This window comes from Epinephelus fuscoguttatus, linkage group LG3 (assembly GCF_011397635.1).
Source record: "Epinephelus fuscoguttatus linkage group LG3, E.fuscoguttatus.final_Chr_v1".
NCBI lineage: Eukaryota > Metazoa > Chordata > Actinopteri > Perciformes > Serranidae > Epinephelus > Epinephelus fuscoguttatus.
Window position 1 is genome coordinate 18329166 of NC_064754.1, and position 23715 is coordinate 18352880.

General features: G+C 41.0%; 1 protein-coding gene across 2 annotated transcripts; it reads right to left on the minus strand.

Moving 5' to 3' along the window:
• Positions 1-1041: 1041 nt before the first annotated feature.
• On the minus strand, positions 1042-23606 carry si:dkey-162b23.4 (sodium/hydrogen exchanger 9B2). Of its 2 annotated transcripts, none has more exons than XM_049571853.1 (13): positions 23470-23606; positions 19738-20003; positions 18649-18850; positions 17171-17341; positions 13200-13342; positions 12775-12902; positions 10521-10696; positions 9995-10101; positions 9374-9523; positions 9043-9151; positions 3117-3253; positions 2737-2920; positions 1042-2354 (listed from the first exon to the last, which is right to left on the minus strand). In XM_049571853.1, exons 2-13 carry the CDS (start codon positions 19870-19872, stop codon positions 2293-2295), a joined length of 1704 nt encoding a protein of 567 aa, XP_049427810.1. In that variant the 5' UTR covers positions 19873-20003; positions 23470-23606; the 3' UTR covers positions 1042-2292. The 2 variants fall into 2 exon arrangements, with proteins under 2 accessions (XP_049427810.1, XP_049427811.1); XM_049571854.1 differs by lacking the exon at positions 23470-23606 and adding an exon at positions 22743-23338.
• Between the last annotated feature and the right edge of the window lie 109 nt (positions 23607-23715).

The window sequence follows — 23715 nt, forward strand, 5'->3', positions numbered from 1 at the left end:
GGCATCCACATGAATGCCATGACCAAAGGTTTCCCAGCAGAACACTGCATTGTAACAAAATGATCAATGTTACTTACTTCATCCACCACTGGTTTTAATGTTTTGGCTGATTGTGTATATTAAAAGTGTGCCATTAACCAGTTAATTTCACAGCAAGTGGACACTGAATTTCCCCGATCCACTTTGTTTAAACCAGTCTAACAGCATCCAATCAAGTTCCAAGAGAGAGCCATGAAGAACCAACGTTACGTTACTGAGCGCCAGTTGGCAAAAATGTTACTAAGGATTTATTCATTCGCATACACAAGCTGCGGTGGTCAACAGAAACGCATTGCAGTATGCAAAATGTGCAAGTCATTAATTACAAAGATGCAACAACTTCAAGAAACTTGTTTTAAAAAGAATTCAAGATTTTTGTATGTTTAATATTAGTTTGTTGTTAAAACTGCCTTATATTTGGTGAAGACCTTATCATGACTCGTCTAGGACTTGAAATCAAAGTTTAAGACTTGGGACTTAAGTGCAAAGACTTATGACTTATTTGTGACTTGCAAAACAATGACTTGGTCCCTCCTCTGATGTTTACCATGTTCATCTTTGTCCAACATGCCAACATTTGCTCAATAGCATCAAACAACTACAACTGAAGCTAATGGGAATGTCATCAATTTTTCATATATTATTCCTGAATCTAAAATTAAAGATGTTGACCTCATGGTAGCACCAGATTAAAGGTTAGGGAATTACCAAGGTTATTACAATTTGTCTGTGGGGAACAGGAATGTCTGCACCAAATTTCATGACAATCCATTCAGCTGTTGTTGAGACATTTTAACCTTAATCACAAATGTAAACTTTAACCAAAGTCAGCAGGACTCATCCTCTTGGCACTGTGGGTATCTAACAAATTTAGTGACAGTCCAACTCACAGTTGTTTAGACATTTCAGTCAAAGTGATCGACCAACTGAGAGACCAAAGCTGCCATCCCCAGAGCCACGCTGCTAGTGTGGATGAAAAGCAAACACATTAGAAGCAGACACTTAAAAAGGACAGGGACTTTAATTAAAGACATAATAAGATACACAGTTAATCAAATCGTACAAATGTTCTTGCATAGTAATAACTTTATTGCCTGATATCAGACAGATTCGTCAGCGAGCGGACGGATTCAAAGGTCTGGACCCAGACAAATAATTTAAGCTTTTCGTCTACCACTACACCAAAACATGAACTTTAAAATACATTCAAAATGCAAGAGAAGAACAATTCATGGTGTATTTTTATCATTTATTGTATAAAGAATATTTCGTAAAAAACTAATGCTTAAATCTGTCACTTTATCATAAATAGTTGCTAAAAATACACAATGAGGAAATGTAAATAAATTCAAATTAAGCTTATATTAAGTTACACTGCATACTTCTGTAATAAAAAACAAACGTAACAAATGTGAAAAATCGACTTTCCCTTACAATCAATCAGAGGTTGGGTTTACATGAATGAATTGAATATGGACATGATTATTGCTGAGCATTCCTGACATTGAAAGCAGACAAATGAGTTTCAGCAGCATCTTTACAAACCAGAGAAAAGTGTTGTGGATTATTTAGAAGTTTTTCATAACTACACAAACCGTTCCTGTAACCAAGTCACAGCTAGTACACATTTTATTCACATGTACGCAAAAATACACAAAAACATAGCTGCATAAATATCGTACTGAGTACACAACACCTACAAACTGCGTGGTCTAATTTAAAACAATAAAATATTGCTACTCTCAGTGCATTCAATAACGCAGCCTCCCAAATAAAGCTTCTAATAAAGTACAACATCACCACCTGTTGAGGTCCAAATACAGTAAATAGTTACCTGATGTGTCGTCACACAAATGGGCAAATATTGGATTCAGTGATTATGAAAGAAAGGAAAATATCCACCTTTACAAAACTGTAAACCATACGTATGCTTAACGCTAATAAAGCTGTTGAAAAGTTAATTTGGTACCAGAAACAAGACCACCTCTTGTACGCTGTCACACAGCATGATGGTGCAGATGCTGGGATGTGGGTCATTTGTTTAGAGCCTGAGGTCTGGAAACCACCAGAAGCTATAAATACAGAGTGATTCATATGTTCCTGCAGCATGGCAAACATCAGGAGCTGACCGGCAGATAGAAGGAGACAAAGAGAGCCACTTGGTGGCTAATGGAAAGCTCAAATGTTTGAGGTGTGAAAGCACCAGGCAAGTCTCTTTAAATGTCCTTGCTTACTGGATGGAGATGGGTAATGTCAGAGGGTGCTCTCGTAGGTGACGGGAGTTTCAGTGTCATCTTCACCTCCTGCTGCGGTGCCTGGGGAAGACGGAGAGGAGACAGATGGAAAAGCCTCAGTGAAAGTTGGATTCTTTAGTAAACAAATGAAAGAGTACAACAAGCATGAGTTGTAATTCTGCTGTGTGGTTAGTTCAGTGTACTTAAACAATGCCAGTGTTGTGTGGATGTAAAAGACATGAGGGCTTGAATGACAGGGTAAACAAAGGCAACCTACAACTATGCAAATCCTTATCTGAGTGGATGCATCTATCATAAAGGTGAAGAAGGGAAGACTATATTCACTACTCGAGCACAACTATGAAGCCAGGGTCCACAGGGCTGCTGAGCTGGGCTGAAGTGTTGAATGTAGACCTTTACCCACCTAAGAAGAAGGCTGATAAATTGGGTTTGACTCGCTCACCACAGGCAGAGTTCTTTGGTTTTTGTAGCAGGTGAGGTCCACTGAGTCCTATGACAAGAGCTCCTACAGGAGCTGTGAACAGTATGGACAGCACGGCCACAGTGAGCACATCCATGCCGTACTTCTGCAGCTGCGTGTCCTGTTTTGTCCTGGCCATGTCTAAAGCCGTGGAACCTATAGCTGCCTGATGGGAAAAAACAACATGAGTTTTTCAACTTTACTCAATAACAAATTAATTTCTAACCAAGTTAGAAAAAACATGTTGAGTGTCTATTTTCCGATAGAAAAACATTCGCAGGCATGCACCACAAAAATGATGTACTCTCAAGACTCTCAGAAAGATGAGTGTGCAGCTGACTAATATTTCAGCGCTTACATACCTGCACTGTGGCTTTGGGCATCCACGCCAGGGCTATGAAGATTTTTTCCCTCAAGTTAAAGCCCGCACACAACACACAGGTGAAGGTGAACAGGACTCGGACCAGCAGGGCAATGAGCAGCGACGCTATACCCAGACCTAAACAGAAAAACATACATGTTAGTAATGAGTCATCATGTGCAGCTGACAGTACTTTCCCTTCCTGAGCGTTTTAAATCTCTTTACTGACACAAGTCAATGGTTGGCTGCTGCTCTGTGCGTACAAAAGGAGACCGCGCACTCTATCGTAAACCCAGCGCCGCAGCCAGATCGCAGGCAGGTGTGCCCTGCCCAGTGAGTCAGGAGTGTCGATTTTTGTTTCCATTGTCAGTTTAGACACGCCGGAGATGGACCTTCTCAGCAGTAGGTCCAAAAGCAGGGTATATGCAGGAATCCTGAGGTTAATTTCAATATCTTTTTAAGACTTTTTTAAGACCTCCAAAAAACCTTAAGACCTCATCGCCACTTCAAGCTGTCGTTAGCAGCAACGCATCTTTAACTTACTAAACAGTTGTAGTTTGGAGTAGTATGGAGCACAAACATACAACAGAATTCAGATAAAATGAGAAGGAATAAAGCTTGAAAGAATAAATCAAACCAAAGGCAGGTTTATTAAAATACACCTTAGGTCATAAGAAGTAACACAGCTCTACAGCTCAACATCAGCTATTCAAGGCCAACTTGCTGAAAAGAACAACCTTATGGCTAGCCCCTTACATGTGGGATTTAGGGCTGACCCAAAAAATTCGAAGCTTCAAAGCTTCGTTGATGGCACGGGATTTGATTGTGAAAAAAAAATAAATAAAAAAATAAAAATCGAATATTAGGCCTTTTTTTCTCCCGTTTTGTGGGGGGACCTTGAACGCAACACTAATCATGCTGTCTGTTTATGGTTGTTTTTTTCCCCTTTAGCCATATGTAAACTCAAACAACGAGAAGCAATGTCTGTTAGGCCTATAAGATTTCATGTTCCAGTTCCAATTTGTGTTTTTAATTGATTGATTGTTTTTGGTTGGTTATTAAAAAAGAAAACATCTCTGACAAGGAAACAGAAAGCCCGATTTGCAATGAATGGAGACCTTTTATCCTGCTTGAACACAGACAACTAAATTCTTTCAACAATGTGACTCAAAATAATGATAAAATAGATTTTATTGATGTAAAATAATATGCTGATGGTGACATTTTCCACCGGTCCACTGCGCTCTGAGTCTGGTGTCAGTGACACATGCTGCTCTGAGTTGCGCATCTGTCTGCTTGCGCTGCAGTGCGCGCCGAGGGTTTTAATTTTTAGTTAAACAGTTAAACACTACTTATCAGCAACCAGAAGTGCTTTTTTGTTTGTGAATATTTTTATCTTAATTCTAGGGTTGCAAGAAACTACCCTTTCGCCATAATTTTTAAGTTATTAACTTTTTTGGACTTTTTTTTTTCGCTCAGCATCCAACCTGAGTGGCAGTCAGAGTGTGTCTACCTACACATCATTGTTTGTAATAGTCACGAGGAGGAAAATTATACATTATACATACAAATTATACATTCATGGATACTTTCTGTCAAAGCTTGAATGCCAAGAAAATTTAATACTTCATAAAATCCCAATTAAGACTTTTTAATACTTTTTAAGGGCCTTAATTTTCCGATATTTGATTTATCAACTTTTAATACTTTTTAAAACCCCGCGGACACCCTGAAAAGACTTCTTGTCCACTGCAGCCAACCCCCAATGACCCCTCTTCTCCCCCCCAAACAAGCATGTATTGCGAGACCGCTGACTGCAGGAGACCAGAAGGAAAGACGTTTTTAAAAGCTCTCAGTGCTTTTGTAGCTTCTAACTGAGTCTCTGTGGTTTGCAGTCCTGTTTTTACTTTAGATATCTGCTTTATTTTGCTGTTTCATGTTCCCTATCAGCCATATTAGAAAATGTGTGAAGTTGCTGCTCGAAAACTCAACATTTCCTAATTTTGCTGCTTCACAATGAAAGTTTTTACATCACAAAGTAACAGGAGACTTTTATTGTGAAGAATCTGTAGGAAATGACGTGTTAATCACTGAATTAGCGAAACTTTGTTAGTGGCTTTTCTTCAATAAAGACAAATCTAATAATATGACAGGGAGGAAAGTAAAAGCAGAAACAGCCACAGTGAGATGTTGATGAAGACCTGCAGACAACAGGCTCTTACTGCACCTCTGCAAATAGCTCACCTCCAACAGGTAAACTTCTTTTACCTGCCCTGCTGTGTGATGGAAAAACACAAGCAGCAAAAGTAACATGGGACTTAAAATGTGGATCAGCCCGCTGCTTTTAAATGTCATCACGCAAGACAAGCCGTCATCAGTTAGAGACACACCTTCAAGAAGGTAGCTCTGTTGTAATGGAAATGCAAATCCCTGCTGTGCTGGGCTGACGGCCCAAACCAAGCCAAGCAAAGCCAAGCTAAGCCAGCCCATGACTGTCGAAAAAGGGGTATGACAGTTTCTGCAGAAAGTTTTAGTCAGTCGAAACTTAAAAATGCACATCTACCTGTAGTAGAGTTAAAAATGTGAAGCTCCAGGCAACATATTGGCCAGCGCTGTTTTGTAAAAGATGACATGCACACTCAGCCATTACCCCGATGAAGAAACTGGGTAGAAAGACTGGGAGGAAAGAACGGTCCAGAGGGAATTATAAGTGGAGTGAGACATTTTAGGTGTTTCACAATTTTAGGTGGAGCTGTATGAACTGTTTCAATGCCTCAGTTTCCAACACACCTGTTTATATGTAGAATAATTAATCAGAGAGAGCGTGCAGAAGCAAACAGATGCCTGCTGCGTTCAGATGGCTGTAAAGACAGTGTCCAATGTAAAGTAGGAGTACAAAGCTGCCTCAGAGAACATGAGTGTTGATATGTACGTGTTGAAAAGAACACCTCCCAGTGCCTGCAAATGATGACAGCAAAAACTGTGAAAAACAGCAGCACCGTATGAACATATGAGAGTTCAATCCACTTGCAACTCTGATCAGTGTGTTTTTAAAATAGCTGGTAATGCTTCGCAACTTGCACAATCCACCGGTGGAAATATGAGATGCGTTTAATTTATTCAGTCTCACCAGAAGCAGGGATAACATGTATCCCCACTGGAGAAAAAATGAATGACCACAGAAGGGGGTCTCAGAAGCAGAGAGGAGGAAATCCTCCCCGGCAATCAGCACCCAGGGAGTTACACTATATCTGTTTTACTGCTGTTAAAAGGACAGTTACTATATCAGCAGTACTTCCTCTTCACAGCTGTGGGAAAGCAGGGGCACAGTCATGGTGAAAAAAATACAAAAAATAACACACTGGCTGTCTGAGTGGTGTTTATATAATGCCCTACTTACTGTAACTGGGTTATGTTGGGTGCATGTACACCTATATCATATTTCCTCTTACACGTAGTAAGAGTAATTTTATTGTATAAAACACAAGAAAATAAGAAGAGATTTATATAGTTTTTGTAAAAAAAAAGGGATGTTAAAGCAATATATTTCATGAAGCAGTACATTAACAGTAATAAAACACACTTTATCAGGAAAGATATTTATCATATTCCAAATGTCAGAACACTAAAAACTTTACTATCACAAACTCGACAGTATAGCAGGAAGTACAGGGTCAGTGAGGATGTATTTCCTGCTACATTTTAAACCAGAAGCGAACACTTGCCATCTGGAACAGACACTAGAGCCGTAGTTATCCCTGTGAACACATTTTTAAAAGTAAAAGCGGCCTGCAGTCTGAGCAGGTGAAGCTGAGGTTTTTATAATGCCCTCCACATCTGCTCATCTCTTTAAAATTGCCACACAGTTTTTAATGGGCCGAGGAGGTCAGGTAGAGTTTTCACAGAGTCTTAAAGCATGAATATACTGTACAGTATGGGTGTCACGATTCTCCAGAGCCACAGTTGTAGATTTTATGGTCATGATTTTTTTTCCAGCACTGAAAGCTATGCCAATTTGTAGACTATTGAATCTTACCAAAACCTTCTTAAAAAAGACACGGCACAGCTACACGGTATCCAGTGTTATGTAACTGCCATATATTTTGGAAACTAACACATTAAGATCATATGGTCAAATTTAAATAATCTATTTATTATATTTAACAACAATAACTTGTTTCAACTTGTTTTTGTGTCAACTGGGAACACAAAGAAGAGTCAGTATAACTTTTGCTTTTGATGAATGCAGTTAGAGCTGGTTGATACGGACAAAGATTCATATCTCGGTATTTACAGGCTGACTGGAAATACGTGATATATATCTCAGTATTTTCTACAAAATGGGCGACATGTTTTCAGTTGCAAGTCAAAGCCACATCTGAGATGTCACAAGCACTTTTATAAAAACAGACTGTGATCAACATAAAATGCAAAGACAGCGATTTTTTTTTTTACCCTGTTTGAAAATATGCAGCTGCACAACATGTAAATGAAAAACTATATAAAATAAACAGCAGAGCTGTACATTAGCGTTTTGCACAAAGCACTGGAGCTACAAAGGTTTAAAGATTCGCAGCACAGGACACAAAACTATAACATGAGTATAAAAGTATCAAGTAGGCCTAAATCCAGTGGAGTTTAACACAATTAAAGATCTTTGTGGGGGAGTTATAAAGTCGTTTTCCATCTGTTGGCCTTTCAAATGAATCAAGTGCTGGAAAATTATATAAACGTTTTTATTTATTTAGGCTGTTAATCTTACTCATGCACACAAAGCTTCACCAGAGAGGCCGAGGTTATATACGTCTTGTACATGAAACGTCTGTGTTGTCGCTGCATTTTTTTAACAGATCTGTCGCCTGCATCCAGGCGCTGTCACCATGTCACACAACAGACTACAACTACCAAGAACAACAGTGACACGCTATGACCCACCTCACACACAAACTAGCAGCACAGCGCTGGACTGCACATGTGCTGCGGTCATTTCATTCATCTCACAGACTGATTTAGTGAAGCATGTGCAACATACAGACGGATGTCACACTGTAGACTGATGAACAGACAGATTAAACAGAGGAGTCGCTCTGTGTCTCTGTTAGTGTTGATGGAGAACTTGTGAGTGAATGAGTGGGGCGGAGCTGTGCGGAGTGTGTGAGAGAGGAGAGATGAACACTGGTATGCGATATATAACGCAACTTGACCCTATATTGATATATCACCCAGCCCTAATGGCAATTAAAAGCTCATTTTGATCGAATTAAAATTAAAATCCCATATGTGAACTTCTATGGAGGCAGCGTCCCTACAGCTATCAGACACTTAAATTGAATGACTCTGAAGACCTTTTAGGATAATTTTAACCAAATTTAAGACTGTGTGTAAGTGTAAAAGCAAGTAGATATATGTAGGCCTGCGCAGAGGTTGGTTTTACATAGGAATATGGTTATTAGAGTTCAGTAATCTAAGTTTTGCCAACAGGTGAGTGCAAGTGTAAAGTGAAAAGACAGTATTAGGTTCAGTGATTTGTAACATCAGAACTGTGGACGTTGATGCAGAACAGCTCGACTTATTTTGACAAAAAGAAATTAAAATATGGATACATAAAATTAGATAAAATGTGTGTGTCAATTAAAGACTTCTAAAATTCAAATTTAACACGTTTTGTGAGTTTAGTGCCCTTTTTTAATTGAATAAGGCTTTTAAAGGCTTTTTAAGGACCAGCAGACACCCTGTTGAAATGCAGTATAATGGAGTACTCAGGTTTTTTGTGTTTACTGTACACAGACAAAGAGATAAAAATCTCCTGGGGCTTTTTTTGGCTATGGAAATATATTTACATCCACAAAGCCACATTTGAATGTCTCACAGTGATAACAGCTACCTCATTGTGGTATTATGTGTGTGTATGTGTGTGATCTTCTCACCAACTGTGTATCCCTCCAACTCAGAGATTCGAATTTCTGCTCCTATCAGTCCGAAGAGGAGAGGCTGGAACACGTCCCACGCCCACCCCACCACTTCCTCCACACGGGCCTTAAGACAAACAGAACACACAATAAGGTTTAGGAAAGTTATCTTTGACATGCAGCAGCGTAGATGATGAATAACTTGCTGTACAAACTGCTGTGTTACTAAATAGTATGCTTAAAAAATGTACTGTGGGAAAGTATTTCTCTCTCCTGAGTGTATCTCATCAATATTCAGCTCTGAAGATAGAGAACTGCAAATAGAGAAGTGAAAAACATCTGTTGTTACCTTTTCTGACCCCCAGCCGAGGCCGGCCAGGAATGCCAACACCAGAGTGCAGAGGCCTCCAGAGCCGGGAAACCCTGCCACACCACTGCCGAACACGGCAAACACGGACAGACCCAGCACCAGGAAGGATCGCTTCATTACTATGTGTTTCTAGGTGAAAAAGACAGTCAATGATTTCAATATAGAATATTTTAATATTATGAAACCTATAAATACAAAATGCTCCACTTGCACACTTCTTGGCAGGTCATGACATTTTACTTTTAGTTTACTTTTGTTTAAACTAGACTGATTCATGACGAGTCTGACAGGCCACTGAAAACATGGATGGAGTTGAGATCGCTCAGTTATATCTGTTACGCAAGAAATGTCATGACCCACAGAAACATCTCTCCCATTATATCCTTGTAAACTTCCCCACTTAGATGAATCCAAAGTGCTCTCATCAAAAGTCCTCAGAGTTCAACATATCAAGTACACTTCACTGACTTTTTTCAGAAGCCTTTGTTGGCTCTTCTTGAGTTGTTCTCACACACAGGCTGTGGTTTCAAGAGGTGTGAGCACGACTATGCAATAGTGAAACTTGCTGATATCATGGTAACGTTGCAAGGACATGCTTACCTGGTCAACACTAGGAAAGTACTGGATGAGGAAGCCAAGAAGAAGCCCAGCAACCATCCCACCAGCAACCTCCAGTACACCTCTCAGAAGGTTGTACCAAGTGGAGCCTGGAGAGATCAGCAGAGAAGATACACAATCATTAGTAAGTAAGTGAGTAAACTGAACCAACTGTCATAGAAAGCAGTCCTAAATGTGTTTTAAACACAGTTAATGGCCCTACAGAGACTCTACATTGTGGTAAAGTGGAGTCATGAAGCACAAAATGCACGGTGAATCGGCACAAAAAACCCTTCTGTTTTTAACAAGCTTAAATAGCACACTCACACCCTCTGCTGAGCTCCTGACAAACTACATTCAGAGGTTACTTATTTCACTCTCTGTGTTGACCTACTCTTCAGTACACTGAACCTGCTGCCACTCCCCTGGAGATAAGGTGGTGTTGCATTTCAAGAAAAAGAACATGGAAGTCAGCATTTCTTTATTTCACCCTTCTCCACACATGCAAACACATACATCCAGAGGTTACCTGTGGCGAAGGCCATGCCCAAGCATGTGGTGAACCCTGTGATGGCAAGGATGTCGTCAAAGCTGCCTGCAGCCATCAACAGGGTGGGAATGCCTTGTTCCAGGCCGTAACCGTCCTTCTGCAGCAGCAGCATGGAGGGAACCACCACTGCTGGAGACACAGCTCCCAGCACGAAGCTGCAATGTGGAGGAAATGGATCATTACAGCAAACAAGAGAAAAGTCGTTAGAAAACTTTGGAAAGCATCACCAGCCTTTCAATACACATGGAGATGTGTGACAGGGAGGCATTCCCGAAGCACGATATGTAGTTTGTACTGTATTGTAGCTGAGATGTGGTACCAGGCCTGAATTTGACACAACAATCTGGATTCTCTAATGATTATCATTTTATTGCACAGCTTCGCCCCACTCACTAACTCACAAGCTCTTAAGCAACACTTTGTAGACCTGTAGCCTGACGTGCATCTCCCCAGAAATGCAGACCTCCTGTCTATTTTTGTAAACTGAAACCATTGCCCTCAGTGGAAACAAAGCTTTTATTTACTTTAATTCCACAGATAAGAAACAATAAATTGTGAGGATGATAAAGCCTCCACAAAATAGTATTTTAAGTCTTGTGTGATTTATCCTGGCTTCATATGAGCAGAGGAAATCGCTACTATTCACTAGGCTAATTTATACAATGTAAAATGCCATGGGCTTGTGCTAATAACATCAGATTGATATATTTGTTTGGAAAACGTGTTAAGTATAAGACAGCTGTTTTGTCGGTGAACCTTGCAAGTTGTGATGGAGCCAAATTTGGAACATTACCTTTATTACATCTTGCTGCTTATATGAGTAAAGGAAAAGTCTGCTAGCTGCTAGGCTAATTCATACAATGTAAAATGCCATAGGTTTGTGCTAAAAACATTAGCGTGTTGTATTTTTGGGGAAAATGTGTCCAGCAAAAGACAAATGCTTTGTCTGTGAATGCCACGAGTTATAGTGAAGCCGATTTGTGTGTTTGAAATTGCTGCTATTAAGCCATGTTTAATGTGTGTTTTGAATCAACTAAACTTTACAGCACTCCCGCTGCCGACTAGTGCTTTGGAGCTGTAACTGTTGTGCAGCTGCATATTTATAAATAGGGGGGAAAAAACCTGTCTATGCATCTTATTTTGATCACGGTCTGTTTTTATAAAACTGCTTGTGACATCTCAAATGTGGCTTTGACTTGCAACTGAAAACATGTCGCCCATTTTGTAGAAAATACTGAGATATATATTATGTATCGCCAGTCAGCCTGTGAATACCATATCTCCCAGCCCTGGTATGTAGTGTGTTGCACAGTATTAGTCTAACTTTGTCATCAGAGTTCAGCCTTCCATGTCTTGACATTCTCTCTCTGCTGCTTCCTGCCTCAGAGGAGTAAACTGAACTGCTCACACAGCAGATATAGAAGCATGTTGTACATTTAAAAGATATTTATTTTATTTCTGTTAGGAACTTTTAAAAAACAAGACCCTGTGAAACTGAAATCAGTCTGCGCCTAAACCCCGGATCTTCAATAGTGGGTTCAGGACCCCTGGGAGGTCCTCAGAGTTACTGCAAGAGGGCTGTAAATTTATTGTTTGACCATTTACATGACTGAAAATACACATTAACATGTATCAAATAAATTTTGCCTTTTGAAACAACTTATCCTTGTGAAAGTGGAGTTTCCTCCCTCACCTACCTGACAAGGAAATACAGCTCAAGACTGCAGCTTGAGGCGGACATGGCCCTCTGCCTGACAACCTCCATCTGCTCAAGATGTAACACAATTTTACACAAAATGTGTAGTAGGGGTCCATGTTCCATCTCTCTTTTAGCTAAGGGGTCCTTGGCCTGAAAAACATTTAGGGCCCCTGGTCTAAACTATGCAGATTAAGGCTTTTAATATAACTTGTCCCTTCGCACTGCAAAAGAGTGCCTGAAGACTGTCTGTTTTTCTTTGATTAGTTTTATAATCTTAAAAAGCACACTTTCTCCCTACATTCCCTGTCTGTGTCCTCACTGTCAAGCTATTAAATAATAATTAAAAAGAAGGAGCAAAACACAATGTTAAAAGTGACGTGGTAAATATATTTAATAAACAACTGGTTCATGAACATTTTGATTCATCAAAACACTGTGTCTGTCTGTCCGAGGCATAATAGGAAGACACAGCTTGATATCAATTAGAAAATGAAGGTGAGGATAGAGTGGGAGGGAGTGTAGTGTTGTATTTACCCAAGGATGAAGCCCCACACCCAGGGCAAGCCCATGAGGAAGTGAGACACCAGAGCTACGGTGCAGGCCTCTATGATGCAGGGCCCACATGCCACGCGTATACACACGCCTTTCAGTTTCTTCAGAGCCTGACAACACAGACACATACATCATCCAAGAGTTTGTTACAGCAATTAATTAACTTCTAAACAGACATAAAGAGAGGATTAACAAATGCAGTGATGCGTGGTGGCACTGAATGATTTGTTGATTAACTGACTGAAACGTCTGAAAATTGACAGAGAAAATGACTCTGCTGGTTACACTCAGACTCGCTTGCTTGTCCCAATGTCATATCACTTGAAATTTTGGATTACACACAGAGATGGGATTAGTACATCATCATTTTATGAGTGCAGATATTAAGCTTCAATAGTGAGGCATACCGTGGGATCCAACCCCAGACCAGCTCTGGCCAGAATGACAGCCAAAGCGATGTTCCTCAGCGACGCAGACCACCTGTAGTCAATGTACACCCATTTTGTTATAACTGGGATGTTTCTCAGCAGGAAACCCATCAGCAGCATACCTGCAACACAGCAGAGAGTGTGAGAGAGGAAAGACGATCCTTCAGGACTGTCCCTCGCACAGATAGAGAACAAGGGATAAAGACCACCTGTTACTTTTTGAACTTACAGTGCTCATGTTGGACACCTGAGACGCTAAGAATCACTGTGGGACTGGGATCACTGTCTCAGGCCCCGATCACAGGTTGCAAACTGCGAGGCGTGCTGTACTGCAATCTACCATTTATTTATTTTATCTTATTCTATTTATTTGACAGTAATTAGTATCTAGCTCCTAAAATGGACATCAGAGGGTACTTGCTGTAGCTCTAGTTGAGGGTGAGAGGCTGTCAGTAAATAGTTTGTTGGGCACAGGGAAACAGAGATCTGTGTGGGTACATGAGACCCTAAAAAAGAGGGTGGATCACCGGGAGTACCACCTGTTGGTCCAGGAGCTTCTCCTTGATGATGGCCGTTTCCAGGCATATTTTAGGATGACTCGGGGGCAGTTAGACAACCTGCTACCTATTATCGGGCTGTATAACTCTGGGTATTTAGCAACCACTACCACCAGTTTCTCCTCCATCCTTTACCAACTGTAAACGTGTTGTTGTGACCACCACAGAAGGCCTGTCTCTCAAACAATCGGATTGGACAATGGGCGCTTTTTTGCTTTGAGCTGAAGTTTTTTCAACTCGAGGTGGTCAGAGCACTCCAGCAAAAATGGCAGGTGCCTAGAGCTGCGAGAAACACGAGGCATGTCGCAACACAAAAACCACAATCAAAAAGCTTCATTCTCATTATAACAATTACAAAAAGGCGCCTCCAGCTCTCCAGCGCTTTCTACATGGTCAGGGCCTTTTAGCACTAATAATTCAAGTTTTTCAAGGTTGTCCGTAGATAGAGGAAAGATGCTCCAAATGTCCAGTTTGCATCCAAAAACTGAAAACTCTACCACGCTAGCTGTCAAAACTTTTACTGTGCTGAGGCTAACTCTACTCTCCGTTCTGACAAGTCTGCTGTACGCTGGACGTTTCAGGTTTCTTTGCCAGTGTTGTGCCAAAATTTTTCTTCCCTATATTAGACAGTGACTGGCTTTTGTTTATGACATATCCAATCTAGTTGACTCGGCATATGTTTGAATCTCAGATTTCAGGGAAGTACATGGATATTGTCCCCTCAGTAGAGGAACGTAAAAACACCTCTCTGGTAACAAACTTTGCTCAGCTACAAGTCAGTATAGTCAAGGTCAGACGTTTAGGCGATGTAAACAGAAGAAAAATATGTTTTTGAGTGAAGGGGGACTTTAAAACTTTTATTATAACTGCAATAGATGTGTTTTTGAAATGGTTAAAAACAGTCAACAAGAACATACATAAAGAGCAAATATTTAAAACTGCTGACGAGTGGGGACAGAGGACTTCACTTTTACCCTTCAGACTGAACACGACCTTCTAACACTGTCATCAGACACACTCTGATCTGGTAAGCAGGAATACAGGAAATGCTAGATAACATAAAAGCTAGATCTTGAAGTTTGTTTCAAAGTTGGACTTCAATCTACTTTCGATGCTATTTGCGAATAAGGAGTGGCTCCAGCTTCCTTGATTTTTATCTCAGTAGGGGTGCAGCTGGTGGCGTATGATTCTGATTTCAAATTCAAAACACCAGGAATACACATTATATTACATACAAACCATTACCAATTGCTAAAAAAAGACATTTGCACTAGCTTCTGATCAACGCTTTGACTTCTTCCAAGCCAGCATTAATGTTATACAATAAAACATTAAATGGCATTCCATCACTTCAGGTAAACAGAGCTTTCATAACCAGAGCCTGACTAAGACTTACATCTCTTATATTACATAATAAGTGACAATGCATGTTATTTACGTCCAACATCTTTGCATAAATAGCAAGGTCGCTGACATGCATTTTCAAACTAACCGGACCAAAATCATGTAGGCTAACAACCCAACAAATAGAAGCAAAACAAAACCCAGCAGCTAATGTGGACTTAACTAATAATGAAACAAGTGAGTAACATGGTTTTACAGTTAATCAGGGACCTTGTTCATTTTATCAGTGCTAAAGGTGAAATGACTCAGTCACTCAATTCCTTTGTTATAAGTAGTGCTGCACGATTAATCTAATCGCAATCGCAATCGCGATGTGAGGCTGTGCGATTACCTAACCGCATAAAAGGCTGCGATTTGCGATTTAATGTAAATAAATGTTAACGTGTGTGCCTGTGAACGTGATTACCTCTGCTGTAGTGTGTGGAGTTTGTTGACATTACGCCCACAAGCTATCCTGGTGTGTGCAGCACGTATGGTCAGGTGACCACCCGGTGTACAGCAGTGACCAACATAGACGCTGAAAATGAGCACGACCAAGAACAGGCTGAGCTGGTGGCACAAAAAACGCAACATCTATTATGTGGTGAAACTTTGGATTCAGGTACGGCGACGCTGAACAGAAAGACGTACTGTGTAAAACTTGCAAAGTTAAAGTCGCAACACGCCACAATCTATATAAACACTTGAGACAACACAGAGAAAAGTAGGAAGAATGCATGCGAGAGCAAGCCGAGCCGTGTAACGTTAAAGACAGAGAGATAACTGAAAGCCACCAGAGCCTCATAAAACAACAACAACAAAGCACAGTTACGCATACATTTGTAAGTGTCACGCCATACGACAAGACCTCAAAGAGACACAGGGAAATCACAGACTCCATAACAAACTATATTTAATTATTTTCATTTTAAATTAAATTAAATTAAATTTATATACTTTATTAATCCCCCTGAGGGGAAATTAAATTTTTTCACTCTTTTGTCATTAACACACAGGTCCGAAATACACACACATGCACAAACTGGAGCTATACATGCCCAAAGTGGAGAGATGTCAGAGTGAGGGGACTGCCTTGGTCAGGCGCCCCGAGCGGTTGGGGGGTTCGGTGCCTTGCTCAAGGGCACCTCGGCAGTGCCCAGGAGGTGAACTGGCACCTCTCCAGCCACCAGTCCACGCTCCATATTTGGTCTGGATGGGGACTTGAACAGGCGACCCTCCGGTTCCCAACCCAAGACCCTATGGACTGAGCTAATAACAAATGAAAAATTGGGCAAAATTTTGCTTGGGCTTGGCCCACTTGACATGCTGCTGTGTTGTGCAATGGCCTATTCACATGCTTGTCATTTACTTGACAACGCCTGAACGCAACACAGGCTCTGCTCCGCTGTGTGTACTATGCCATGCTGCGCTGCTATGGGAGAGCCGTGTTTGACTGTGCGTAACAGCAGTCTGTTGATGGTCATTTACACACTGTCCATAACAATAACTATGTCAGGCCAGTGGCCCCCTAATATAATGGTAGGGGAACATTTTTATCAAATCGTGCAGCACTTGTTTTAAGTCACGACATGAATACATCTATAACACTCATCACATTAAAACTGCTGGACAGGCACATCACCTGTAGATGATTAATAAAATGATTTCTGTTACAACATTAATATTTGCTTGGTCAATTCATGTGAACCAAACCAAGACACTTGTCTACTTTTAGTGCCTCCAACCTTTTTTTTTTAATAAACTCAGTCAGATTTGAGTCTAATTTGAAAAGCTGTTATCGATGATTAAAAATACTTCCTCTAATCCTGGTATAAATGTAATTCTTTGTCAAGAATTACTAGCCCCTCTTTAACACTGACACTGGAAAATGATGTATTGTGTTACTAAATATCACCCTGGTGGAGGCATCTGTGTAACTAAATATCTGATATATATGTGTGTGCAAAAACACAAACTCATGAAGCATAACAACCAAAGTCTTAGCCTTACCAAGGAGGGGTGGGAACGGTGGAAGTTTGGGCAGACGGATGAGTGCCACCACTTTGCCGCCGATGAGTGCGCAGATGAAGAGGGTCGTGATGCCAAACAGGTTTCCTCCTGGAAGACACTCATCCTCTGTGATAGACCAGACCACTCCAAAGAGCACTGCTGCCAAAAGGACTGGAGACGAGAAAGCAGGATGACGTCAGATTATAAAGTAATGGCATGTGTCACTATAGTGTTTGTGATGACGAGGTTAATACATGTATTTTCTAATCGTGTCGTAATTGTCAACCTCTCAAACTTCTTCAGCAATGAGTAATGTCATAAATAGGGCTACTATGACCTCATTGTTGACTGGCTGCCTGTCTCTGGATGTTGTTTGTAATGTGAACATGAATGTTAGGATTAGTGTGGGTAATCATGCATGCATTTATTTATGTACTACATCGGTGATTAATTTTTAAATAGTTCAAAGCATACAAGACATTAATGTCATCTGATGTTTGTCACAATCTTGTGAGAAAGAAGGAATCGACATGCAATACGTTTTCCTGTGTAGGAAGAACAGACTGTATAGTGTCAATGGATGACATGACAGCTCCCCAAAAGTGATGCCAAAATATCTCAATCTCCCCCTGGTGGCTGGCTGCAGTATAGGTCATAAAGCCCACACCCTTCATGCTAGCAGATGCGACATGGGCAAACATAAAAACTCAAAGTACATGTTAAATAAATTCTTTCCAGAGATGTTTTTTGTCATTTAAGGTAACTCTAATTATTCTGATAAATGTTCTAGTGTTTGTTTTACTGGTAACTTTGTTCATCAGCAGTTATTTCATGGTATAAAAATAGGTTTGCCGTCATGAATGACAGCTGTGTGTGCCAGTCAAGTGCTCACAATCAATGGCGCTGCTAGCTACTGGTCAAACAGCGGGAACCTGATACACTGGAGATCACTGCTGCACAGACTGGCTCTAAATGATGTCACCTGCGCAATATGGCAGTGGCGGTATTTGGGATATTTTTGGCGGAAGTGGAGACACATTGGCTGTAGGGCTGCCACAATTAGTCGACTAATCGATGACTAATCGACTATTAAAATAATTGGTGACTATTTTAGTAGTCGACTAATCGGTTTGAGTCATTTTTCATAGAAAAGTACTATAAAAGTACCCCAAAATACTCTTACTGCAGCTTCTTACATTCAGATACTGGCAGCTTTACACACTCTCCCATGACAGTGAAATAAAATCCTTTGGTGTGAGTATGAAACAAGACATTAGATGACGTAATTTGGGGGTTTGGGCAAGACAGACCGCCATTTTTCAATATTTTAACACATTTTTCGATGAAATGATTAGTCGACTAATCGAAGAAATAATCGACAGATTAGTCGACGATGAAAATAATCGTTAGTGGCAGCCCTAATTGGCTGTCACTGGTAGGAACTCACCAAGCCAACTACAGAGCCCCTCCTTCCTTACCTTTAGTAATGAGAGAAGCCAGAAGGCCTCTTGGTGGACACGGGCAAAACCTGCGGAGCAAGGGGCAGCAGACCACTGGTGGGTCTGTGTTGGTGCCCGCATCCGCCACAGGGTTTCGAGGAATAAAATAGGTGGTCTCCTCGGTGACATTTGGAGTGGAGCAGCGCCGTACGACTACCTGGATCTGGTTCACATTAAGGTGCTGGAGAAGGAAGATCAGAATATGCACAATAGGGTCAGTCATCACATTTGTCTGTTGGACATAATGTTTTACTTGATGCTTTAGCACCACATCTGTAACGGCAATCAATGATATAAGAAGTATTTTTGCTGTACAACCTGTTTTTCTGTTACAGTTATTGATATGTCGTAGCATATTGTTGCTGTAATAGTTTTTGATGCTTTTAAAGATCACTGTTGACAGCAATGTTCAATGCAGTACATACACTGTATATATTAGTATTCATGCCTTGTGGGGCATCTAGAGCACCAGATCAGAGACGTCACACTGACACACATATGAGTGCCTTTCCTGTGTAAAGACTATAAAACTGGTGAATGTCCCTGTAGCCTCTTTAATCGTCGAACCCTTATGAAGTATCGTGCTCTATCAGTATTGTTGACAAAGAGGTACGTCATACCAGCAGATTACAGGCCACTATTTCTTGGCAAACAATAGAGTGAAGATATGAACTTGCTGATTAATCCAACTCCCAGAACACCCTCTTTGTCACATTGCTCAGGTGGGGACGTTGGCTCAACATTTTTCAGTCTTGCCTCTGGCTGCTTTTTAATTAATTCTCACATTAGACTAACAGCAACAAATGACGAATAATTTATCTCAGGTGAACAATTAATTTTACAAGGTTAGAGAACAGTGAAACATGGAGGAATTAACACAACACAACAGCAAAATGTGAGGCAAAGAAGCAGAGGCGCATGACAGCAAGCACATCATTCATATGTAGCTTAACAATTCTTATTTAGTGAAGTTTACAAACACACTTTTTGGTTTTACCAAGGCAGTAAATACTGAATATAACAACCAAAGTAACTAACAAGTAAATTCTTATTAGTAAAGTACTATACCTCCACATGGTTTGCTGAGGGCAAAACAATTCTGTCCAGCATGGGGCTGGGTATTGGACTGGGTGCTGGGCTGGGTGCTGGACTAGGCGCTGGACTGGGCTCCGGCGTAATAGGCTTGGTCTGTGTGTCCTCCATGGCAACTGGCTACAGTATTTCTGGTCCACTCACTTCTCTGTCACAGTACATCAAGCTGAGGGGTGGGGTTGGCCATTGATGGGCAGTTCCTTCACTTCTGTTTCTGTATATCCAGCTCTGACTGCAGACTCCTATTCATACAACAGGGTTTTATCAGTGGAGAAAACAAACGATTGTTTGCTTAATAAATAATGGAGAACAGTGGTATTGGTACAGGTGTGGAAATTGGCATGGCATGAAATGATACGGTTAATCTCACACACAAGCATGTTTTTCCAAACATACAGGCTTTACAGTGAAGATCTCAGTTTTAAAGTTGTTTCATTTGACAAGATGTGTTAATGCGAGAAGGAAAACTAGCCAGGCTTCAAGGCACATGATTCTTGTCTATATGAAGATCTCAGGGGTGTCAAACGTACAGCTTGCAGGCCAGAATTAGCCAGCCAAAGGGTCCAATCGGGCCCACTAGATGACTTTATACACCTAATATTGATAGACTTGTGAAAGCGAAGAGGTGCCAGGTTTCAGGAACAAGTTAAACAGTGAAGCCTCAGAGCTTCAGAGGATTTTCCATGCTGACCAGGATTCAAGTTCAATGAAAAAACAATGAATACTTATTATGGTCATAAGGCCTCTAGTGTTTTTTCTGTTGTGGACACAGGCATGTGGCCACACCAGCGTCATTTTTCAGTGCTCAGCCTTTTTTGTGCAGCTACTGAAAATGCTTTAAGTTGAAAATCTCTGAACTTTTCAAAAAGGTGCCTGTGACGGCACTGCCGCTTCTTTAGCAAGGCTACTGTCTACTGTAACAGCGCAGAAAGAAAAGCTCGTTTTTTTTAGGGGCAGATTGTCGAGGAGACGCTGAATGTTGCTGGTGTGTGTTTTGCCTTCATCACCATTAGTTTTGTAAGCTTCAAGTTGACTGTGTTAACCCTAGCGTTGTGTTAGCTACCTGGCTAATGTTAGTGTCAAGATGTTGTTGTCATGGAGACAAAACCCACGTGCAGTGCTTCACTAAAAAAGCACCACCAGCGCAGGGAGAAAGCACTCTCCAGCACCCTGCCACTGCTTTTCTGCTGGGAACAAAACAAGCTATGTGAACACAGGCCCTAAATCAGACTTCTATCTTAAAGGTCAAGTGTGTAAGATTTAGGGGGATTTAATGGCATCTAACAGTAAGAACTCCAGACACCAACCAGCTGAAATTTCTTGTGGTTAGGATTCTTTCAGTGTTCATTGTTCAGGATTTTTTACCAGGAGCTGAATTATCTGCAGAGGTTTCCTCCTCTCCAAAACAGACAGACCAGGGCATTAAAACTGGTGAATAAAGCAGTTTCACATAACAAATTTGTTCTCATATGCTGTTCGGCTTGTCAGAGACAGGCCACAAGCTTAGCACCTGCTAATGTGTGCTCATCTTTTTTCTCTCTAACTTAGGATCCAGACATTTGGGAGGTATTTACCGGGAACCGAATTATCCGCAGAGGTCTCTTCCTCTCAAACACCAAGCAGACCCAGTGATTTAAATCAGTAAAAACACTGAATAAAGCATTTTCTCATTAAAAGGTCTATGTTTGTCCAACACTGCTTATCACGGAGGGGCTTTTAACTACACTGGCTGATGCGAAACAGCAACTGGCCCTATCTTGAGCATGATCCAGAGCAGTGGTTCCCAACTGCTAAGGCGTCCAGATTTCTCCTTTATCATTAGTTCAAGGTCCACACAATTTATGATATTCAGTGTCATAACTGCGTTTGGCCATGTAGTTGAGCTAGTTTGCTGTCTCTGTTAAGGAACAACTAGCTTGACTACCTATGCACTCACTCTGCCGCAGGAAATGGGACTTCAAAATAAAAGCTTTGTGTCAAAAAAATCACAGTACTTTAAAATAAAATGTGTGGGTTTTTTTTTTCCAAATTTGACACGTTTGCAAGTCACTTATGGTCCATTCAGAATGGACCTATGACCCACTTTTGGACCGCGACCAACTAGTTGGGAACCACTGATCTACAGTCAGTGTTTGGTTTGTCTGCTCTGGATGATGATCTGCTCCCTACGTAGATATAAATGTCTCATTATATGGTAACAAAAAACACAGTTCTTATTTTCAGGTAATTATAAAAAGAATCCCCCTAAATCTTGCACATTTGACATTTAAAACAATCTTAATTGAAACTCAATTGCCTTCACTTTAATTTGATGTGGTGATGCCAGCATTACTACACAAGAGTGGAAATGTATAAAAGAAAATGCACATAGACTGACTAAATGTGGCAAATCTGAGACATATTGATGAAATCACACTTTCTTTCTTTAAGACATCTGTTGTGTAAATGGATGAGTGTTTTCACAATGTATTTCTTTACACTAAAAAAGGGAACAATTTGAAGTGTTGTTATTTATAGGGTCATTATGCAATGGTTTCACTGCTCCAGTCCACTTGAGATCAAATTGTTCTGCATGTAACCCACAGACTAAAATGAGTTTGACACCACTGATCTTGCAGGCTAATGTATAACCACATGCTGCCTGTGTGTTCACATTACATGTCACAATAACACAAGGTGACTGCCCTGCAACTCATTACAAAGCACAGATACTGAACTTTGTGCTCCTCTCTCTATAGCTTCACTTCAAACTATGTTAGATACAAACGCACACAAGTAACCAGCTATTTTACATCACACTGAACTGACGCTACTACAATGTTTTGACAGTTGCTTATGGCAACAGACGCTGGTTAATCCACTTGCTAACAGACCACACTAATCAATGCTTACAGCTCGACCATATGGCACACCTAGCTAGCTAACGGATGGTACCGCAAGTAGGTTAGAGTTAACTAGCTACTGTCAACAACATAAGTTACCTATCCAACTGGCATCGGTACACACCCACCCAGCCAGTAAAGCAAAGCAAATGTTACAGGTTGTCCTGGTGTTTGCTTCAAGGTGCTGCCGAAGCGGCGCAACGTTACACACGGAGCCATAGCTGAATTAGCTAATTAGCTAACGTCAGTGACGAAGTAAATCCACGCCTCATGATAAACCGTGTGCGTGAACCCATTATCGGACAAGAACACGGTGTCACAGTAGCGTCAGCTAACTCAGGCTAATACCAATATTACGTTATATTAACATTTCCGTTTAAAATATTAGCCTGTCATGTCGCTGCTAGCCGATTTACAAAACCACGTTAGCTTTAAATTAGCGTCGGAATGCTGCATCAGTGCTTTCAACCGTAGCCGTTATCGTTAGCTTAAATTAGTCCGCGGCACGAGCTGCTTTAGCGTTAAACCCGACCAACTTACGCTAACGTTAGACGCCTTTAGTGATAAACTGACTCGGCTACCGACGTTTTAACCACAGTTTGACTTCCTGCTCGGTCACATTAAGGTTTAATCGATAATATTTTGGAGGGAAGTCATGTCCGATAATGGACTCCTCGCCGGTAGCTGGCTGTGTGCTTCCAACAGCTGTCAGTGAACTCTCCACACCGGCTCCACATGCTGTAGCTAGCTACAGTGACCGCTCCTGGCTCCTCTGTGGGGGCTCCCTAAATGTTTAACGTTATTAAACAAAGAAAAAGCAGCTCACCTCATGTCGTAAACATCGCTACTGCGTGAGAAGTTTCAGCGTGCGGCGTTTCTGGCAGTCATGAGGCAGATAGAGCAGCTGGGAATTGGGAATGAGGCGGATTAGTGATGGCCAAGAAAGTATGTACAGCACAGGAGTGAGTGCTCGGTTGGGGGGGAAGTTAGGTCAACCACGAAAGCCACTCAAGGGTATTGGTGAGGACATTTTAATAGACATTTAATTAAACCCATTATCAGACTGCTTTAT

What these genes read in the sequence shown, in the direction of transcription:
- si:dkey-162b23.4 (XM_049571853.1), bottom strand. Translation starts at nt 19,872, where the DNA reads ATGGAGGACACACAGACCAAGCCTATTACGCCGGAGCCCAGTCCAGCG. An exon ending in GGGCATGGCCTTCGCCACAG is followed by an intron (nt 10,102 to 10,520) that starts GTAACCTCTGGA and finishes TGATCTCTCCAG; the next exon opens with GCTCCACTTGGTACAACCTT. An exon ending in TGCCCAAAGCCACAGTGCAG is followed by an intron (nt 2,921 to 3,116) that starts GTATGTAAGCGC and finishes TTTTCCCATCAG; the next exon opens with GCAGCTATAGGTTCCACGGC.